Raw genomic sequence first — 16238 nt, forward strand, 5'->3', positions numbered from 1 at the left:
GCTTTCAGGATACGTAGTTACTGGAGTTGCTGGAAACAGAAGGTATTAATTTCTTATATGATGTGGTTTCTAGAACATCCCAGTGGCGCTTTTCTAGGCATTCCTATTTAGTTAATATCCCTTTTTCCTGTGAATGCCATCCCTATCACAGTTCTCGAGATATGACCTGACTAGAATACAAGGTGATTGTTATTTTTCTTACTCTGTATGCATTATGTCAATTCATGCAGCCTAGGAATACATCAGAATATTGAATATTGAGTCATTATTAATTTACTTGGAGTTTTTGCCTAACTAAACATTTATAGATCTTTTCCATAGATGATTTTACTTGTTTTAAAACATAAATATATGACTGTTTTTAAAATTTTTGCCTCTTTGCACTGAGTAGGCGCCTAGTAAATGAATGAGTAACTTTACATTTCTCACTTTAAAACATTTCCATATTAGATCTGACATCGTTTCAACTTAGAATAATTTTGAATCCTGATTCTGTTAGTATATTAGCTATACTCTGGGCATTGTATCATCTGTAAATTGGATGTTTTCATTCAAATACCTAAGGACAGAGCTCTGAAGCACTAAGACATCTTTCTAGGTTAATATTGATTATTTAATGATAGTTGTTTGTGTGTTGGTTTTATTTTTTTGACCATCCATGAATATTCCTAAATGTACTATTTTGCCACTCATTGTTTCATAATTGTCTACCAGGTTAAAATGAGCAGCTTTGTCAGGTACTCTGAAATAGAGGGATGGGCAGGGGGAGTACTCCATAAACTTCCCAGGCCAAGGGCCTAAAACAGCTCTGGGCTAAGGAGGAGGAGCCTGTAAGGAGCTTTACTACTTCACCCTTTAACACTCTGGGCAGGTGCTGGTGGATGTGCCCTGTACCACAGACCGCCACTCTCTTCATGAGGAAGAGAACAACATCTTTCAGCGGTCGAGGAAGAAGGAGCGACAGATGTTGCCTCTGCTGCAAGTGCAGCTTCTTGCGTGAGTAATAGATTTATGAAAACTTAGGAATTTGTGCCAGAGTACCCTAGTCTTCTGGTCCCCTGGGAAACTGGGGAACTGGAGGCTCTTGCCAAGACTGTCACCCATAGAGGGGTCTTCTGGCTGGGGATCTGTCTGGAGGAAACAGAAATCATGAGATCGTCCCTGGAACATAAAAACCCTATCTGGTAGGACATACGTACCAGGGTGGGTGGCACAGATTCACTCATGCTATTTTAGTGAGTAGCACATGTTTGAAAAATAGATACTGAGCCCAAGGCTCTGTAGGGTTGGCATGAGGACTCAATCCATAGCCAGCATAACAGTTTGGTCCATAACCAGAGTCAGAGCTCAGGGCATCATTTTAAGACTTCCTAGCAAAGAGCTCATGGAGTAAGGTTGAGTTACTCTCTGTCTTGAGAAGGACTTTTCAGACAGTGTTGTTGTGAAAGGGACTGCAGAGCCTACGTGTCCTAGCCACCTATCCTGTGGTAGACCTTCCCTGTCCGTCTTTTCAGCTCCTTATGTTGCCCTTTCACTACTGGGAAGCTTACTACTCACTGCTTCTGTCTCTTTCTGGTTTCAGGGCTGGACTCCTTGCCACCAAACCAGGAGGCCACGTTGTCTATTCCACCTGCTCACTCTCACAGTTACAGAACGAGTATGTGGTGCAAGGCACCATTGAGCTCCTGGCCAATCAATACAGCATCGAGGTTCAGGTGGAAGACCTGGCTCATTTCCGAAGGCTTTTCATGGACACATTCTGTTTCTTCCCATCCTGCCAGGTTGGGGAGCTGGTAATACCAAACCTCATGGCCAATTTTGGGCCTATGTACTTCTGCAAAATGCGTAGGCTGACATAGTGTCACCTTTTCCCTGAAGTAGGAAGACAAAGGGTATATACTGTGTTGGAGGCCCTGGAAACTGGAACCAATGGGAGAGATGTACTCTGGAACCTGTCTCCATCCTGTTCGAGTTTTTCTACTGACAGTTTTCAGCAGTAGAAAGTAGGAGTTTTACTATCCTGCTGTCCAATTGTGGAGCATCAGCAGGTTTCTAATTCACTGATTACCACTCCCTCTCCCACAATCTCCAAGCCTGTGCTAAAGTTTGCTGTCCCCTTAGGCGCTTAGAAGGAGGAGCCAGTGAGCAGGTTCACACTTTAAGCTGTAAACTTGGGAAGAAGCATTTAGCCAATAAAATTGTTGAAGCTCCATAGACTTGGGGCTATAGTTGGGGGCTTCATGTCAGTCCAAATGCCATTAGTTCTATTTGTACCAGCTGGTTACAGTTGAAGTGAGCTTCACCTGATCAATCTAGAGCAGCCAACAGGCCCAAACAAGCCTACCTAGTTTCTCCATATGGCCCATGATCTAATTTAAGGAACAAGTAACTAAAAATGTTAAGCCAATGCAAAATAATCTGCTTACTTACATTGAGAAAGCTCTCCTGAGCTGAATAATTCCGGTTATTCTCCCTGCTGTCAACAGCACTTCTGCTTAAATGTGGCTGGGGAAGCTACTTCTGCCACAGAGCTGTCCTACTCTTGTGTGTTTCATCCTTTGTTCATTTGTCTAGCAAGTATTCCCTGAGCTCCTGTGTGACAAGGAGCTCTTGGAGATGTAGCAGTTGGGATTGTGGGAGATAATCAGGCTGCCTCATCCTTTGGAATGGCAACTGTACTCCTTTTGCTTTCTGAATACCTAGGACTCTCCTGATGTTTTGTTTTGTTATATTCCAGATTTTTGTTCTTGTTTCTAGTCTGTGGCTGAGCTCTGGTGCGTGTTCTTTGGCCTACCCCCAATCTCTCAGAGCTCTTCCCTTGGCATCAAAGGGCTTCTCTGCACACATGTGTGTTCAGGGGCAGCATTGCATCACTTACTGACTGCATAGTAATTATGTTGTTTTTGTAACTTTAGTCAAAAGAAAGTAACCTTTAGTGTCAGGGTTATTAAAAATTGTTCATGGTCATTTGCAGAGATTTTTTAATTAAAAAGAATTTTTTTCCTGAAAAACTGGTCCTTGTGCAGAAAAGGGTGTATAACTTTAGAATACCTGAAGGCTTCTTGGCTCTTCTCACTTTCCTTATTCCCTCTTTTCATCTTCCTGCCACTCCTTTTGTCCTTTGTACCTTTCCTGCTGATCCTTATTTGGATATTAGAGGTGTTGGTTGAGAAAGACTTTAGCTGAGGTTAAGCCTTCTCTTGGGATTTGCATGGTAATTGAGGGCCTTGGAATACCTTCCAGACTCAAAGTCAAGTGAACTGAGGAAGATGGAGCTCCCAGGAGCTTGGCTGGTGCTCTCAGTAGGACCCTAACCAGCCTCCATGTGTGGCACATAGTCCCTGCATGCTGTTTACTCTGCACAGTAGTTAGTATTTGCTGAGGCGGAGAGGCCCCAGGTGCCTAGGTTTCTGCCCTTGTACTCCTGGATATCCAGCCTGGTGCTAATTGAATGTTAAGCAGTGGTAATTCAAGAGGAGAGGGCCTTCTGTCCCCGGAGTCATAGTCTAACTGGAGACAGACAGACCCAGGGAAGAAAAGCAGAGAACTATTTTGGAAAATAATTTATCTCCTGTAATTGAACATTCACCTGTCCTATAACCCAGTTATTCCAGTACTGGCGATGAATCTTAGAGAAACTCATACATGTACACCAGGAGACACATACAAGAATGTTCATAGCAGCCCTGTTCACAAAAGCAAAAGCCTAGAAACAACCCGAACGCCTATGAGCAAGAGAGTGGATAAACAAATTGGAATGTTCACACAATGGAATATTATATAATTGTCAGAACACATGAACTAACAATATGGATAAATCTTAGCAATAAAATATTGAGTGAAAAAAGTTTAATTCCCAAAGTGTAGCATGATGTCCTTTTTGAAAGAAAGTTTTTCTTAAGTTATTATTTTTATGTAATATAATTCATCAATTTTAAATGTACTGTTTAATGAATTTTGATAATTATAGATAATAGTATAGCCACCGTCACCATCAAGATATAGAAAATGATTCTATCTCCTGAAAAGTTTCCTTGTGCTCCTTTGCACTCAATCTCCTTCCCCCATTCCTGGTCCCAGATAACCACTGATCTGCTTTCTGTCACTATAGTTTTGCCTATTTTAGAATTTCATATTGTGGAAGATAGAGTTGGTTTACAGCTGGATTGCAAAAGCTCTGTCTTTATCTCTGAGGACACCTGGATGTCTGGTTTTCACTCTTGGTCAAGATAAGAGCATTGGGATTTATAATTGCTGTTTAAAGTCTGAAGCTCCTCTGGTGACCCCCAGGGTCACTCACTTTACTGAGGATTTGCAACTGGTCTAACTAGTGTCTGGCTTGATTACATAGCCAGAGTAGTGTAAAAACCCTGCTGGGAACTTCTGATTTGAGCTCTTCCAAAGCCAGGATTCCTCACACAGATGATGGTGATTCACACCAGGCAGTGCAGTCCATGTGTGAATAAGGACGGTGGGGAGCTTGTACTTGGGATGTTTTTCAGATTCCTCTTATTTACATGCCTAGTCTTTCTCTTGCTGCCCTGTGTTCTTTGCCTTTAAATAAAAATCTTAGATGATTATGCTCTGTGAAGTCTGGTGAATCCTTTCAAATGTCTGATCTTGGGAAATTTTGCACATATAAATGGAATCATACAGTATGTAGTCTTGTGTTTGACTTCTTCCAATGACTTCTCTCAATATTTTTGAGATTCATTTTGTTATATTAATATTTTGTTCGTTTTTATTGCTGAATTGTATTCCATGGTAGATATACCATAATTTGTTTATCCACTTACCAGCTGATGGACATTTATGTTGCTTCCAATTTTTGGCTATTAGTAATGCTGCTAACAACATTTGTGTACATGATTTTGTGTATTCATCTTTTCTTTTGAGTCAATACTTAGGGGTGGTTGCTAGGTCATATGGTAAATGTATGTTTAACTTTATAAGATACTCCCATATTGTCTCCAAAGTGGCTTTACCATTTTGCATTCCCATCAGCAATGTATCTGAGACTTCCAGTTGCTTCACATCCTTGCTAACACTTGGTATTGTCAATTTTAAAGTTTATTCTAGCAGGTATGTCTTAGTATTTCATTGTGGTTTTAATTTGCATTTCTTTGATGACTACTGATATTACAAAGTCAAATACAACTAAGAATTTAAAAACATTTAGAAGATGTTGAAGGTTTCAGAACTTTACGATGTCACTTGGGAAGAAATGCGAGATAAAATGAGAAAATGGAGAGAAAAAAACTCATGAAATAGTGAGCAAATTGTGGAAGTTGGAGAAGAAGTAATTAAGCTTGGAGATGATAATTGGATCATATATGAACAGGTGGTGATTGCAGCCCTAGACTATGGTCGGGATGACTTGGCATTGTTTTGTCTTTAAGAGTTAAGAAGACAATTCTCTGGCAGTCACAGAGTCAAGTGATTAACGGGCATGGGATTTGAAGCCATGGAAAGATACGATGATGCTATACAGCTATATGATAGAATTTTACAAGAAAATCCAACTAACTCGGGTGCAAGAAAGCGTAAGATTGCCATTCGAAAAGCCCAGGGGAAAAATATAGAGGCCATTCGGGAACTGAATGAGTATCTGGAACAATTTGTTGGAGACCAAGAAGCCTGGCACGAACTTGCAGAACTTTATATCAATGAACATGACTGCAAAAGCAGCCTTTTGTTTAGAGGAGCTTATGATGAGTACTCCACACAACCACTTATCCTGTCAACAGTATGCTGAAGTTAAATATACCCAAGGTGGACTTGAAAACCTTGAACTTCCAAGAAAGTATTTTGCACAACCATTGAAACTGAACAACAGAAATATGAAAACTTTGTTTGGGCTTCACATGTTGGCAAGTCATGTTGCTTCTAATCCAAAAGCAAGTGCAAACACGAAAAAGGACAACATGAGATATGCTAGTTGGGCAGCTAGTGAAATAAACAGATCTTATCACTTTGGGTCAAAGGTCAAAGTAAGAAGGAAACCAAATACTCTCTTAAGGTAGTGGAAGACATGTTGGAAACATTGCAGATCACCTAGTCTTAAGGTTTCAAAAACTCTTTGATGTTAGATTTCACAACTGCATGATTGAACTTAATGGCCAGTGACTTATTTAATAAATGCCCAGTGCTATTTCTATACTGCAGTAATTTTCTGTTAAGATAGTTGTAAAGAATGTGTTTATATAAAGCTAAAAATGCCTTTTACTGCTAAGCAAAAAGGGGAAATCCATGGAAAAGAGATTTAAGACTTATTGATTGTACATCAGTCTCTTCATATCACACATACATAATAAAATATAACAGTTGTAGAAATAACCTTGTTAAATAAACCATGATTTATTAAACTTGCAAAAAAAACATTTAAAAAGAACATATATGCAGTGAAACTATGTAAAAAGGAAAGGATGGTTATCACTATGGGATTCGGGATAATGGTTCCCACAGGTAGGGGGATTAGAGGCTGGAGGGAACTTAAAGCCAGATTATTGTTAAGGTTCTGGCTTTCATATTTGGTGGTTATGATGTATTAAAAGCACTTAAATTTAGAAGAAGCTATGAGGGGGTAGAGAACCAACCCCATAGAGTACCAAATATGGCTTGATATGGGCTGTGGGAGGGGTCATATCAAGAGATCTGGAAGCTTAGCAATGTTGCCTCAGTCTTGTCCATGAGTTCCTCTTTCCTTGTGACATACAACAGCTCATCTGTAGCAGAGGATCAGATGTTGAGGCAACCATGGGTCATGGGAGAGTGATAGCTTGGATCTGTGGTTTTCACCTCTTTGGGGTCACAAATCTGTTTGAGAGACTGATAAAAGCTTTGGCCCTCAGAAAAAAAAGACCACCACAGCATTTTACATATAATTTCTGGGGTTTGGGCACTCCCTAAAGCCCATCTGAAAACCCTAAATTAAGAACCTTTGGATTAGAAGGTCTCAGGATTTGCGGGCTTTTAGTGGAAGGCAAGGCAGACAAGCAGAGCCCTGTGGCCAACTCAGATCACCACTCTCTCCCCTGCAAATCTGTTCTTCCTATCTACATTCCTCATCTCTAAACACAGTACCTGCCCCCATGCCTCTGTGTCATGACACATTGTCTTCTCTGTCTAAATGTCCAAATTTTCACCCCCTATGAAAGCTTTCCCTAATCCCTCTAAAGCAGACGGGATGGTTCCTCTTCTGTGCTCCTCGACCCTCTGTATATGCCATGAACATAGCACTTCCCATGGTTGGTTTTTCCCCTTTACCTCATCCCCAGACTAGGAATTATTCACAGCCGGAAGCTAGTATTTATTTTTGCATCCCTAACCCCTAGCCACCAACACACATGGTACATATTTAGTGGTTAATACATATTTGGATAACTCCTATGTGCTAGGCCTAATCCTAGATGTTAGAGATAGTGGTGAACAGAATAGACACGGTTCTGTCTTATGGGTCATACAATCTAGTGGGCAAGATGGACAAATTATAAGTATTTACAATTAATTACAAGTAAATTAGGAGTGAGCTGAGTACCGAGAGACGTGTAGAGTGCATATACCTGGAGGACCTAACCTATCCTGGAGAAAGATGTTCAAGCAGACCTGAAATTGAAGAGGAGTTAGTGAGGCAGGGGAGGGTGTTGAAACCTCTAGCAGAGGTTTCAGGTTGTGTCAATGTGAAGCTCCTAAGGCAGGAGAGAGTACATTCTGGGACCTGAAAGAGGTTCAGTATCATGCCACATAGAGAGAAGGGCATGGTTGTGAAATAAAAGGCTGGGGAAGCAGGCAGAAGCAACTACATAGGGCCTTGCAGGCCACTTGAAGGAATGGATATTATTCCAATGAAAAAATGGAAGCCATTGCAGGAGTTCTAAGCCAGAAAATGATCTAATCAGATTTCACAGACCTCCCACTGGGGATATGATTATCAATGTCATTTACTGAATGAGGAAATTAAATAACTGACTCTACAGAAAATGCTTCTAAGGGCCAGTCCTATCCTTAAGCTTAGACAGCCCTTATCTCTTTGAGTAAATGGGAACTGTTGAACTCCAAGCTGCTCAGACCATATTTGGAGGTGACACTTTAGGAGCTACATTGGCAAAGCCAGTTGTACCTTGAAGAGGGTGACCAGGATGAAGAGGAAGCTGCAAATCCCATTCTAGGGAGAACTGGGGGACTTGGGACTATTGCACCAGGAGAAGGGCAGACTTAGAGAAGAGAAATGTTGTCTTCAAATAGGCAGGGGGAGCAGATGTGTTTTGAGTTGGGGCCAGCAGAAGGAAGTTGTAGTGAGCCAGATTTCAAGTTAACATAAGAAACCTTTAAATCGGTGTTTTCTGAACTCTGGTTCACAACCACAATTCATTAGCTGTCATGAAATGAATTTTGTGGGTAGACATTAGGACTTTTCACAAATACCCAGTTCTCCTCCTCCTAGGAGCTTGGTAGGGTTGCCTTTCCCATTCTTTCTGCAGGTAGGCATGGCCATGTGACTTGCTCTAGCCAATGAAATGTGAGAGGAAGTGGTGTCTGTCATTTCTGATGAAAGCTTTGAGAGCTAATGCCAGATTTGCCATGTATCCCTGTCACAATGATCAAGGAAACATCCGTTGAGGTGAAGCCTACATCTGCATGAGTACCTAGTGTGTTGAGCAGAGCCTCCTCTGGTTACTGCATTAGACATGTGGCAGTGTGAAAAATAACTGTTGTGGTGTTAAGCCACTGAGAGTTTATGTTGTCTGTTACTGAAGTATAACTTAGTCTATCTTGACTGATACAGTAGTTCTAGACCAGCTGTTTATTTATTTATTTATTTTATTTTTTTTTTTTGAGACAGAGTCTCACTCTGTTGCCCAGGCTAGAGTGAGTGCCGTGGCGTCAGCCTAGCTCACAGCAACCTCAAACTCCTGAGCTCAAGCGATCCTACTGTCTCAGCCTCCCGAGTAGCTGGGACTACAGGCATGCACCACCATGCCCGGCTAATTTTTTCTATATATATATATATATATTTTTAGCTGTCCATATAATTTCTTTCTATTTTTAGTAGAGATGGGGTCTCGCTCTTGCTCAGGCTGGTCTCGAACTCCTGAGCTCAAACGATCCGCCCACCTCGGCCTCCCAGAGTGCTAGGATTACAGGCGTGAGCCACCACGCCCGGCCTGTTTATTTTTAATGAAAGAGAATAGAATAGAACAATTTTTTTTGGATATGAACCCAAAAGCACAGGCAACAAAGGCAAAAATAGACAGGTGGGATTACTTAAAACTAAAAAGCTTCTGCACAGCCAGGGAAATAATCAACAGAATAAATAATCTACTCAATGGAAGAAAGTATTTGCAAACTGTCCATCTGATAAGAGGACATCCAAAATATATAAGGAACTCAATAGTGAAAAAATAGCCTGATTAAAAAATGGGCAAATAACCTGAATAGACATTTCTCAAAAGAAGACATCCAAATAGCCAACAGGTATATGAACAAAATGCTCAAAACCACTAATCATCAGAGAAATACAAATTAAAAGCACAATGAGATATCACATCATACCTGTTAGAATTATCAAAAAGACAAAAGATGAGTATTGGAGAGGATGTGGAGAAAAGGGAACCCTTGCACACTGTTGATGGGAATGTAAATCAGTACAGCCATTATGGAAAACAGTATGGAGAGTCCTCAAAAAATTAAAAATAGAACTATCATATGATCCAACAATCCCACTTACGGGTATATATCCAAAGGAAATGAAATCAGTTTGTTGAAGAGATACCTACATTCCCATGCTTATGTTATAGCATTATTCACAATAGTCAAGATATGAAATCAACCCAAGTGTCCATCAATAGAATAACAGTTAAAGAAAATGTGGTGTATATATATGTGTGTATGTATATATACATATACATACACACAGTGGAATACTATTCAGTCTTAAAAAAGAAGGAAATCCTGTCATTTGTGACAACATGGATGAACCTGGAGGACATTATGCTAAGTGAAATAAGCCAGGCACAGACAGACAAATACTGTGTAGTCTCACTTATATGTGTCTTAGTAGTCTATTTTCTGTTGCTATAATGGAATACCTGAGACTGGGCTATTTATTTAGAAAAGAAATCTATTTCTTCTAGTTCTGGAGGCTGAGAAGTCCAAGGTCAAGGGCCACATCTAGTGGGAATCTTGTTGTTGGTGGTGACTTTCTGTAGAGTCCTGAGATAGCACAGGACATTATGTGGTGAGGGGGCTAGAGCATAAGCCAAACTGGCTTTTATAACAGACCCACTCTTGTGATAACTAAACTTCTGTCATGATAACCCATTAATTAATCCATCAGAACTGCTGCCTGGGCTGAACCCAGCAAAGACCTCATGACCTAGTCACCTCTCAAAGGCCCCACCTCTTAATACTGTTACATTGGGGATTAAGTTTTAACATGTGTTTCAGAGGAGATAAACATTCAAACCATAGCTTTCTCCCCCTGCCTCCCACAAACTCATGTCCTCTGTCTTCTAGTAGCCCCAAAGTCTTTTTATTTTTTATTATAGAGACGGGGGTCTTGCTATGTTACCTAAGCTGCTCTCGAACTCCTGGCCTTAAGCAGACGTCCTCTCTTAGCCTACCAAAGTGCTGGGATTACAGATATGAGCCACTGCACCTGGCCTAGCCTCAAAGTCTTAATTCATTCCAGCATCAACTCAAAAGTCCAAAATTCCTAGTCTAGTCTGAATCAGATATGAGTGAGTCCCGAGGCAGGATTCACCTTGAGGCAAATTCCTTCCAGCTGTGATCCTATGATAACAAGTTTTCTTCTTCCAAAATACAATGGTAGGACAGACATATAACAGACATTCTGCTGGGAGGGTACAGTGGATCACACCTGTAATCCCAGCACTTTGTCAGTCCAAGGCAGGAGGATGGCTTGAGCCCAGGTGTTCAAGACCAGCCTGGGCAACACAGTGTGATCCCCATCTCAAAAAAAAAAAAAAAATTAGCCAGGTGTGGTGGTGGTGCATACCTGTAGTCTTAGCTACTTGGGAGGCTGAGGCAAGAGGATCATTTGAGACCAGGAGTTCAAGGTTGTGGTGAATTATGATCATATCATTGTACTACAGCCTCGGCAACAGAGTGAGAGTCCTGCAGCTCTCCCAGGCTGGAGTTGCACACTTGTGGCCCTACAGTTTCTGGTAGCAGCCCTGCTCCCATGGCTCCACTAGGCATTGCCCTGGTGGGAACTCTCTGTAGCAGCTCTGACCCCACACTTCTGCTCAGAGTTGCCCTAGTGGGGTTTCTTTGCAGTGGCCCCACCCCTGCAGCAGGTTTCTGCCTGGGCCCCCAGGCTGTCCCATACATCCTTTGAAATCTAGGTGAAGGCTGACATTGCCCCACATCTGCATTCTGCATGCCTGGAGAGTCAGCACCACGTGGAAGCAGCCACAGCTTAAGGCTCATACTTTCTGGAACAACAGGTTGAGCTGCATCTGGGCCCACTTGAGCCATAGCTGGGGCAGCTAAGAAGTGTTATGCTGGGATGCAGGGTGCAGAGACCCAAGGGGACCCTGGGCGGTATGCCAAAGGAGGGCACTGGGGCTGGGCTGGTCCTCCAAAACCATTCTGCCCTCCTAGGCCTCTGGGCCTGTGATGGGAGGGACAACCTCTAAGATCTCTGAAATGCGTTTGGAGTCTTTCTTCCATTCTCTTGAAAATCGCTTCTACCTGTACTAATCTCTAGCAAACTGGTTTCCTCTCCCAAACATGCTTTTTCACTGTACGTGGACAGCCTGAGAGTTTTCCAGATCTTCTTTTTTGACTATAAACTCCAACTTTCAGTCATTTTTCCTCTCACCCAGCTTAATGCAAGCAGTTAAAAAGTAGCTATGTAGCAGGCTGAATGCTTTGCTGCTTAGATATTTCTTCTGCTAGATATTCTGATTCATTGTTCTTAAATTCTGCATTCCATAAAGTCCTCTTGGACATGGACACAATCCAGCCAAGTTCTTTGCCAGTTTATAACGAGGATGGCCTTTACTCCAGTTTCCAATACCTTGTTCAGTTTCATCTGTGACCTCATCAGAATGGCCTTTCCCATTGTCCATATTTCTATCAGCATTCTGGTCATGACCACTTAAATAATGTCTAAGAAATTCCTTCCTTCTTTCCTTTTTTCCTTCCTTCCTTCATTCTTCCTTCTTCTTTCCTTCCTATTCTTTCCTCCTTTCTTTCAACAGGATCTCACTCTGTTGCCTAGGCTACAGTGCAGTGGCATCATCACTGCAACCCAAAAATCCTGGGCTTAAGCAATCCCCCTCTGCCTCAGCCTCCTCAGTAGCTGGGACTACAGGTGCATGCCACCACACCTGGATAATTTTTCTGTTTTTTGTAGAGACAGGTCTCGCTGGTCTTGAACTGGCTGGCTTCAAGTGGTCCTCCTGTCTAAGCCTCCCAAAGTGCTAGGATTACAGGCATGAGCCACCATGTGCGGCTGTCTTCTTGTTTTCTGAGCCCTCACCAGGAGCACCCTTAATACTCCATTTGTGGCAATATGGGCTTTTTCTAGTCTGCTTCTTCAAATTCTTCCAGCCTGTGTCCATTACCTAGTTCTAAAGCTGCTTCCACATTTTCAGGTGTTCATTATTAGCAGCAACTCCACTTCTCAGTACCAGTTTTCTGCCTTAGTCCATTTTCTGTAACTGTGTTACCACCCAGCTGAGTTGTAATGCTTGCTGCTCAAAGGTAAATCAATACACTGAGACAGCAGGGATTGCAGCAGAGAAAGACTTTAACATGGCAGGGCACTGAGCGAGGAGATGGGAGAAATTTCTCACATCTGTCTCCCCAAGAATTTTGGGGCTAAGGTTTTTAAAGGTAGTTTGGTGGACAAAGGGATAGGGAATTGGGTCTGCTGATTGGCTGGGGATGTCTTCATAGGGTTGGGAAGCAGAAATTGTCTTCTTGAGCTGAGGCAGTTTCCGTGTAGAGGGTCACAGGACCTGTCGAGTCAGTTCCCACGTATGGCCACTAGTCCAGTTGGCATCAGTTGGCCCCCCTGAGTGCAGTATGGAATATATGTCAAAGACCGGTCTGGGGGTTTATAATGGTGATGTTATTTATAGAAGCAATTTGGGAAGTCAAAAATCTTATGCTAATCAAGGATACGTGACTCCTAAGCCATAAGCAATTATAGGAAGGCAAGCTAGGGAACAATGGCCGGTTATTTTTTTTTAACAATGTCTATACATTTGTAGAGTTCAAGCCCCTATGACAGTTTATTAATATGATAAAGGGCCGTTTCAACTGAGTACCTGTGACTGGGTAATTTATAAAGAAAAGAAATTTATTTCTTACAGTTATGGAGGCTGAGAAGTCCAAGGTTGAGGAGCTCCATCTGGTGAGGGCCTTCTTGTTGGTGGGGATCCTATGCAGAGTCCCAAGTCTGCACAGGACATCACATGGTGAGGGCTCGAGCACGAGCCAAACCGGCTTTTATAACAGACGCACACTCCTGATAACCAACCCATTCCTGTGACAACCCATTAGTCCATTAACCCATTCATGAGGGCAGAGCCCTCATGACTCAGTTACCTCTTAAAGGTCCCACTTAATAAACTGAACACATTGGTAATTAAATTTCAACATGAGTTTTGGAGAGTACACATATGTAAGCCACACCAATGTGGAATCTAAAAAAGTTGAACTCATAGAAGTAGAGAGTAGAATGGTGGTTACCAGAGCTGTGGGGTAGGGGGGTTACGGGCTGGGGGGCAAGAGACAGGGAGATGTTGATCAAAGGGTACAAAATTTCAGTTAGAAGAAATAAATTCAAGAGATCTATTGCATAGCATGGTGACTATAGTTAATAAGAATGTATTGCATTATTGAAAATTGCTAAGACAGTAGATTTGTAGTATTCCTACCACACACAAAAAAATAAATATAAAAATGATACATGTTAACATTAATTAGCTCAATTTAGCCATTCCACTATATATACATATTTTAAAACATATTATAAAGGCTGGGTGCTGTGCTCATGCCTGTAATCCTAGCACTGTAAGAGGCCAAGGCAGGAAGATCGCTTGAGGTCAGGAGTTCGAGACCAGCCTCAGCCAGAGCAAGACCCCATCTCTACTAAAAATAGAAAAAATTAGCCGGGCGTGGTGGTGTGCGCCTATAGTCCCAGCTACTCAGGAGACTGAGGCAGGAGGATCACTTAAGCCCAGGAGTTTGAGGTTTCTGTCAGGTAGGCTGATGCCACGGCACTCTAGCCCAGGTGACAGAGTGTGACTCCATTTCAAAAAAAGAATATTGTATACAATAAATATATGCAATGTTTATGTCAGTTATAAAAAATAAATTTTAAAAAATTTTGTTTTTAAAAATTTTTTGTAGTGGCTGGGCACGGTGGCTCACGCCTGTAATCCTAGCACTCTGGGAGACCAAGGCGGGAGGATCGATTGAGCTCAGGAATTTGAGTCCAACCTGAGCAAGAGCGAGACCCTGTCTCTACCAAAAACAGAAAAATTAGCTGGGTGGGGTGGCACATGCCTGTAGTCCCAGCTACTTGGGAGGCTGAGGCAGGAGGATTGCTTGGGTCCAGGAGTTTGAGGTTGCTGTGAGCTAGGCTGATGCCACGGCACTCTAGCCCAGGTGACAGAGCAAGACTCTTTTTTTTTTCTGAGACAGAGTTTCACTCTGTTGCCCTGACTAGAGTGCCGTGGCATCAGCCTAGCTCACAGCAACCTCAAACTCCTGGGCCCAAGCAATCCCTCTGCCTCAGCCTCCCGAGTAGCTGGGACTACAGGCATACGCCACCATGCCCAGCTAATTTTTTTCTATATATTTTTAGTTGTCCAGCTAATTTCTTTCTATTTTTAGTAGAGATGGGGTCTCGCTCTTGCTCAGGCTGGTCTTGAACTCCTGAGCTCAAACAATCCACCCACCTTGGCCTCCCAGAGTGCTAGGATTACAGGCGTGAGCCACTGCGCCCGGCCGACAGAGCAAGACTCTGTCTCTAAATAAGTAAATACACAAAAAATAAAAATAGGTAAAATAAATAAAAAATTTTTTGTAGAGGCAGGTGCTCACTGTGTTGCCCAGGCTGGTCTCAAACTCCTGGCCTCAAGCATTCTTCCCACCTCAGCCTTCCAAAGTGCCGGGATTACAGGTGTGAACCACCATGCCCAGCCAAAAATAAATTTTTGCAAAGGAAAAAATAGGCTCTTTGAACCATCAACAAAAGTGATAAACATGTAACTAAACTGATCAAGAAAAGAGAGAACACAAATTAACGATATCAAGGATGAAAGAATGGTATTCACTACATGTCTAACCAACATTAAAAGAATAGTAAAAACATTATGAATAGGCCAGGCGTGGTGGCTCACATCCGTAATCCTAGCACTTTGGGAGGCCAAGGTGGGAGGGTCGCTTGAGGCCAGGAGTTTGGGACCAGCCTGAGCAAGAATGAGACCGCCTTCTCTACACAAAATAGAAAAATTAGCCAGGCTTGATGGTATGCACCTGTAATTCCGGCTACTCAGGAAGCTGAGGCAGGAGGATCATTTGAGCCCAGGATTTTGAGGTTGCGGTTAGCTTTGATGAGGCCACTGCACTCTAGCCTGGGTGACAGAGCAAGACCTTGTCTCAAAGGAAAAAAAAAGAGATATTATGAATAATTTTTTTGCCAGTGAATTTATAATTTAGATGAAATGGACGAATTACTTGAAACTTACTGACTCACGATATAAAAGAAAATTTAATAGCACCTCCTAATTGAGATAATAAGTTAGCCACCTTAAAAAATAGAATAGAAAATATATATGCATCACACACAGTAAAGATAAGTATTATTTTGTGAAACATTTGTTTCAGAGAGTGTGTGTATAGACCCACATTTATTACTAGCTCTTGATTTAAAATATATTTTTACTGTGAAACATGGTGAACGAAGTGTAAAAACCACCTCTTTAAACAATTAAAACGGTCCCACAATGGACAGCGCTACTTTGTGAGTGCCGTAGACAGACTGACATGGCTCCCAGAGATCTTTGCCTCCTAGTATTCCTGCCCCTGTGTAATTCCTTCCCTTTGAGCATGGCCCAGACCTGGTGACTTGCTTCTACAAACAGAATACAGTACAGCAAAAGTGATGGGATATCACTTCCATGATTAGGTTGCAGAAGACTGTGGCTTCCATTTTCCTGGTATTCTCTTTTTGACTCTTGTGTGCTTGCCCTAAT

At 42.1% G+C, this 16238-nt stretch overlaps 1 protein-coding gene and 1 pseudogene across 5 annotated transcripts in view; both read left to right on the forward strand.

Moving 5' to 3' along the window:
* NSUN4 (NOP2/Sun RNA methyltransferase 4) overlaps positions 1-15460 on the forward strand; it is a 35134-nt gene extending 19674 nt beyond the window's left edge. For 3 of the 5 annotated variants that reach the window (XM_069479918.1, XM_069479919.1, XM_069479920.1), the window contains exons 5-6: positions 872-996; positions 1583-3788. In XM_069479918.1, the coding sequence (XP_069336019.1) occupies positions 872-996; positions 1583-1859 (402 nt within the window). In that variant the 3' untranslated portion in view covers positions 1860-3788. Of the gene's footprint in view, positions 1-871; positions 997-1582; positions 3789-15364 lie in introns of those variants that run through there. The other 2 variants (XM_069479921.1, XM_069479922.1) reach the window with 2 other exon arrangements.
* LOC138389492 (ER membrane protein complex subunit 2 pseudogene) lies at positions 5118-6254 on the forward strand (annotated as a pseudogene).
* Positions 15461-16238: the final 778 nt, after the last annotated feature.

This window comes from Eulemur rufifrons, chromosome 8 (genome assembly GCF_041146395.1).
Source record: "Eulemur rufifrons isolate Redbay chromosome 8, OSU_ERuf_1, whole genome shotgun sequence".
In the NCBI taxonomy this organism is placed as follows: Eukaryota; Metazoa; Chordata; class Mammalia; order Primates; family Lemuridae; genus Eulemur; species Eulemur rufifrons.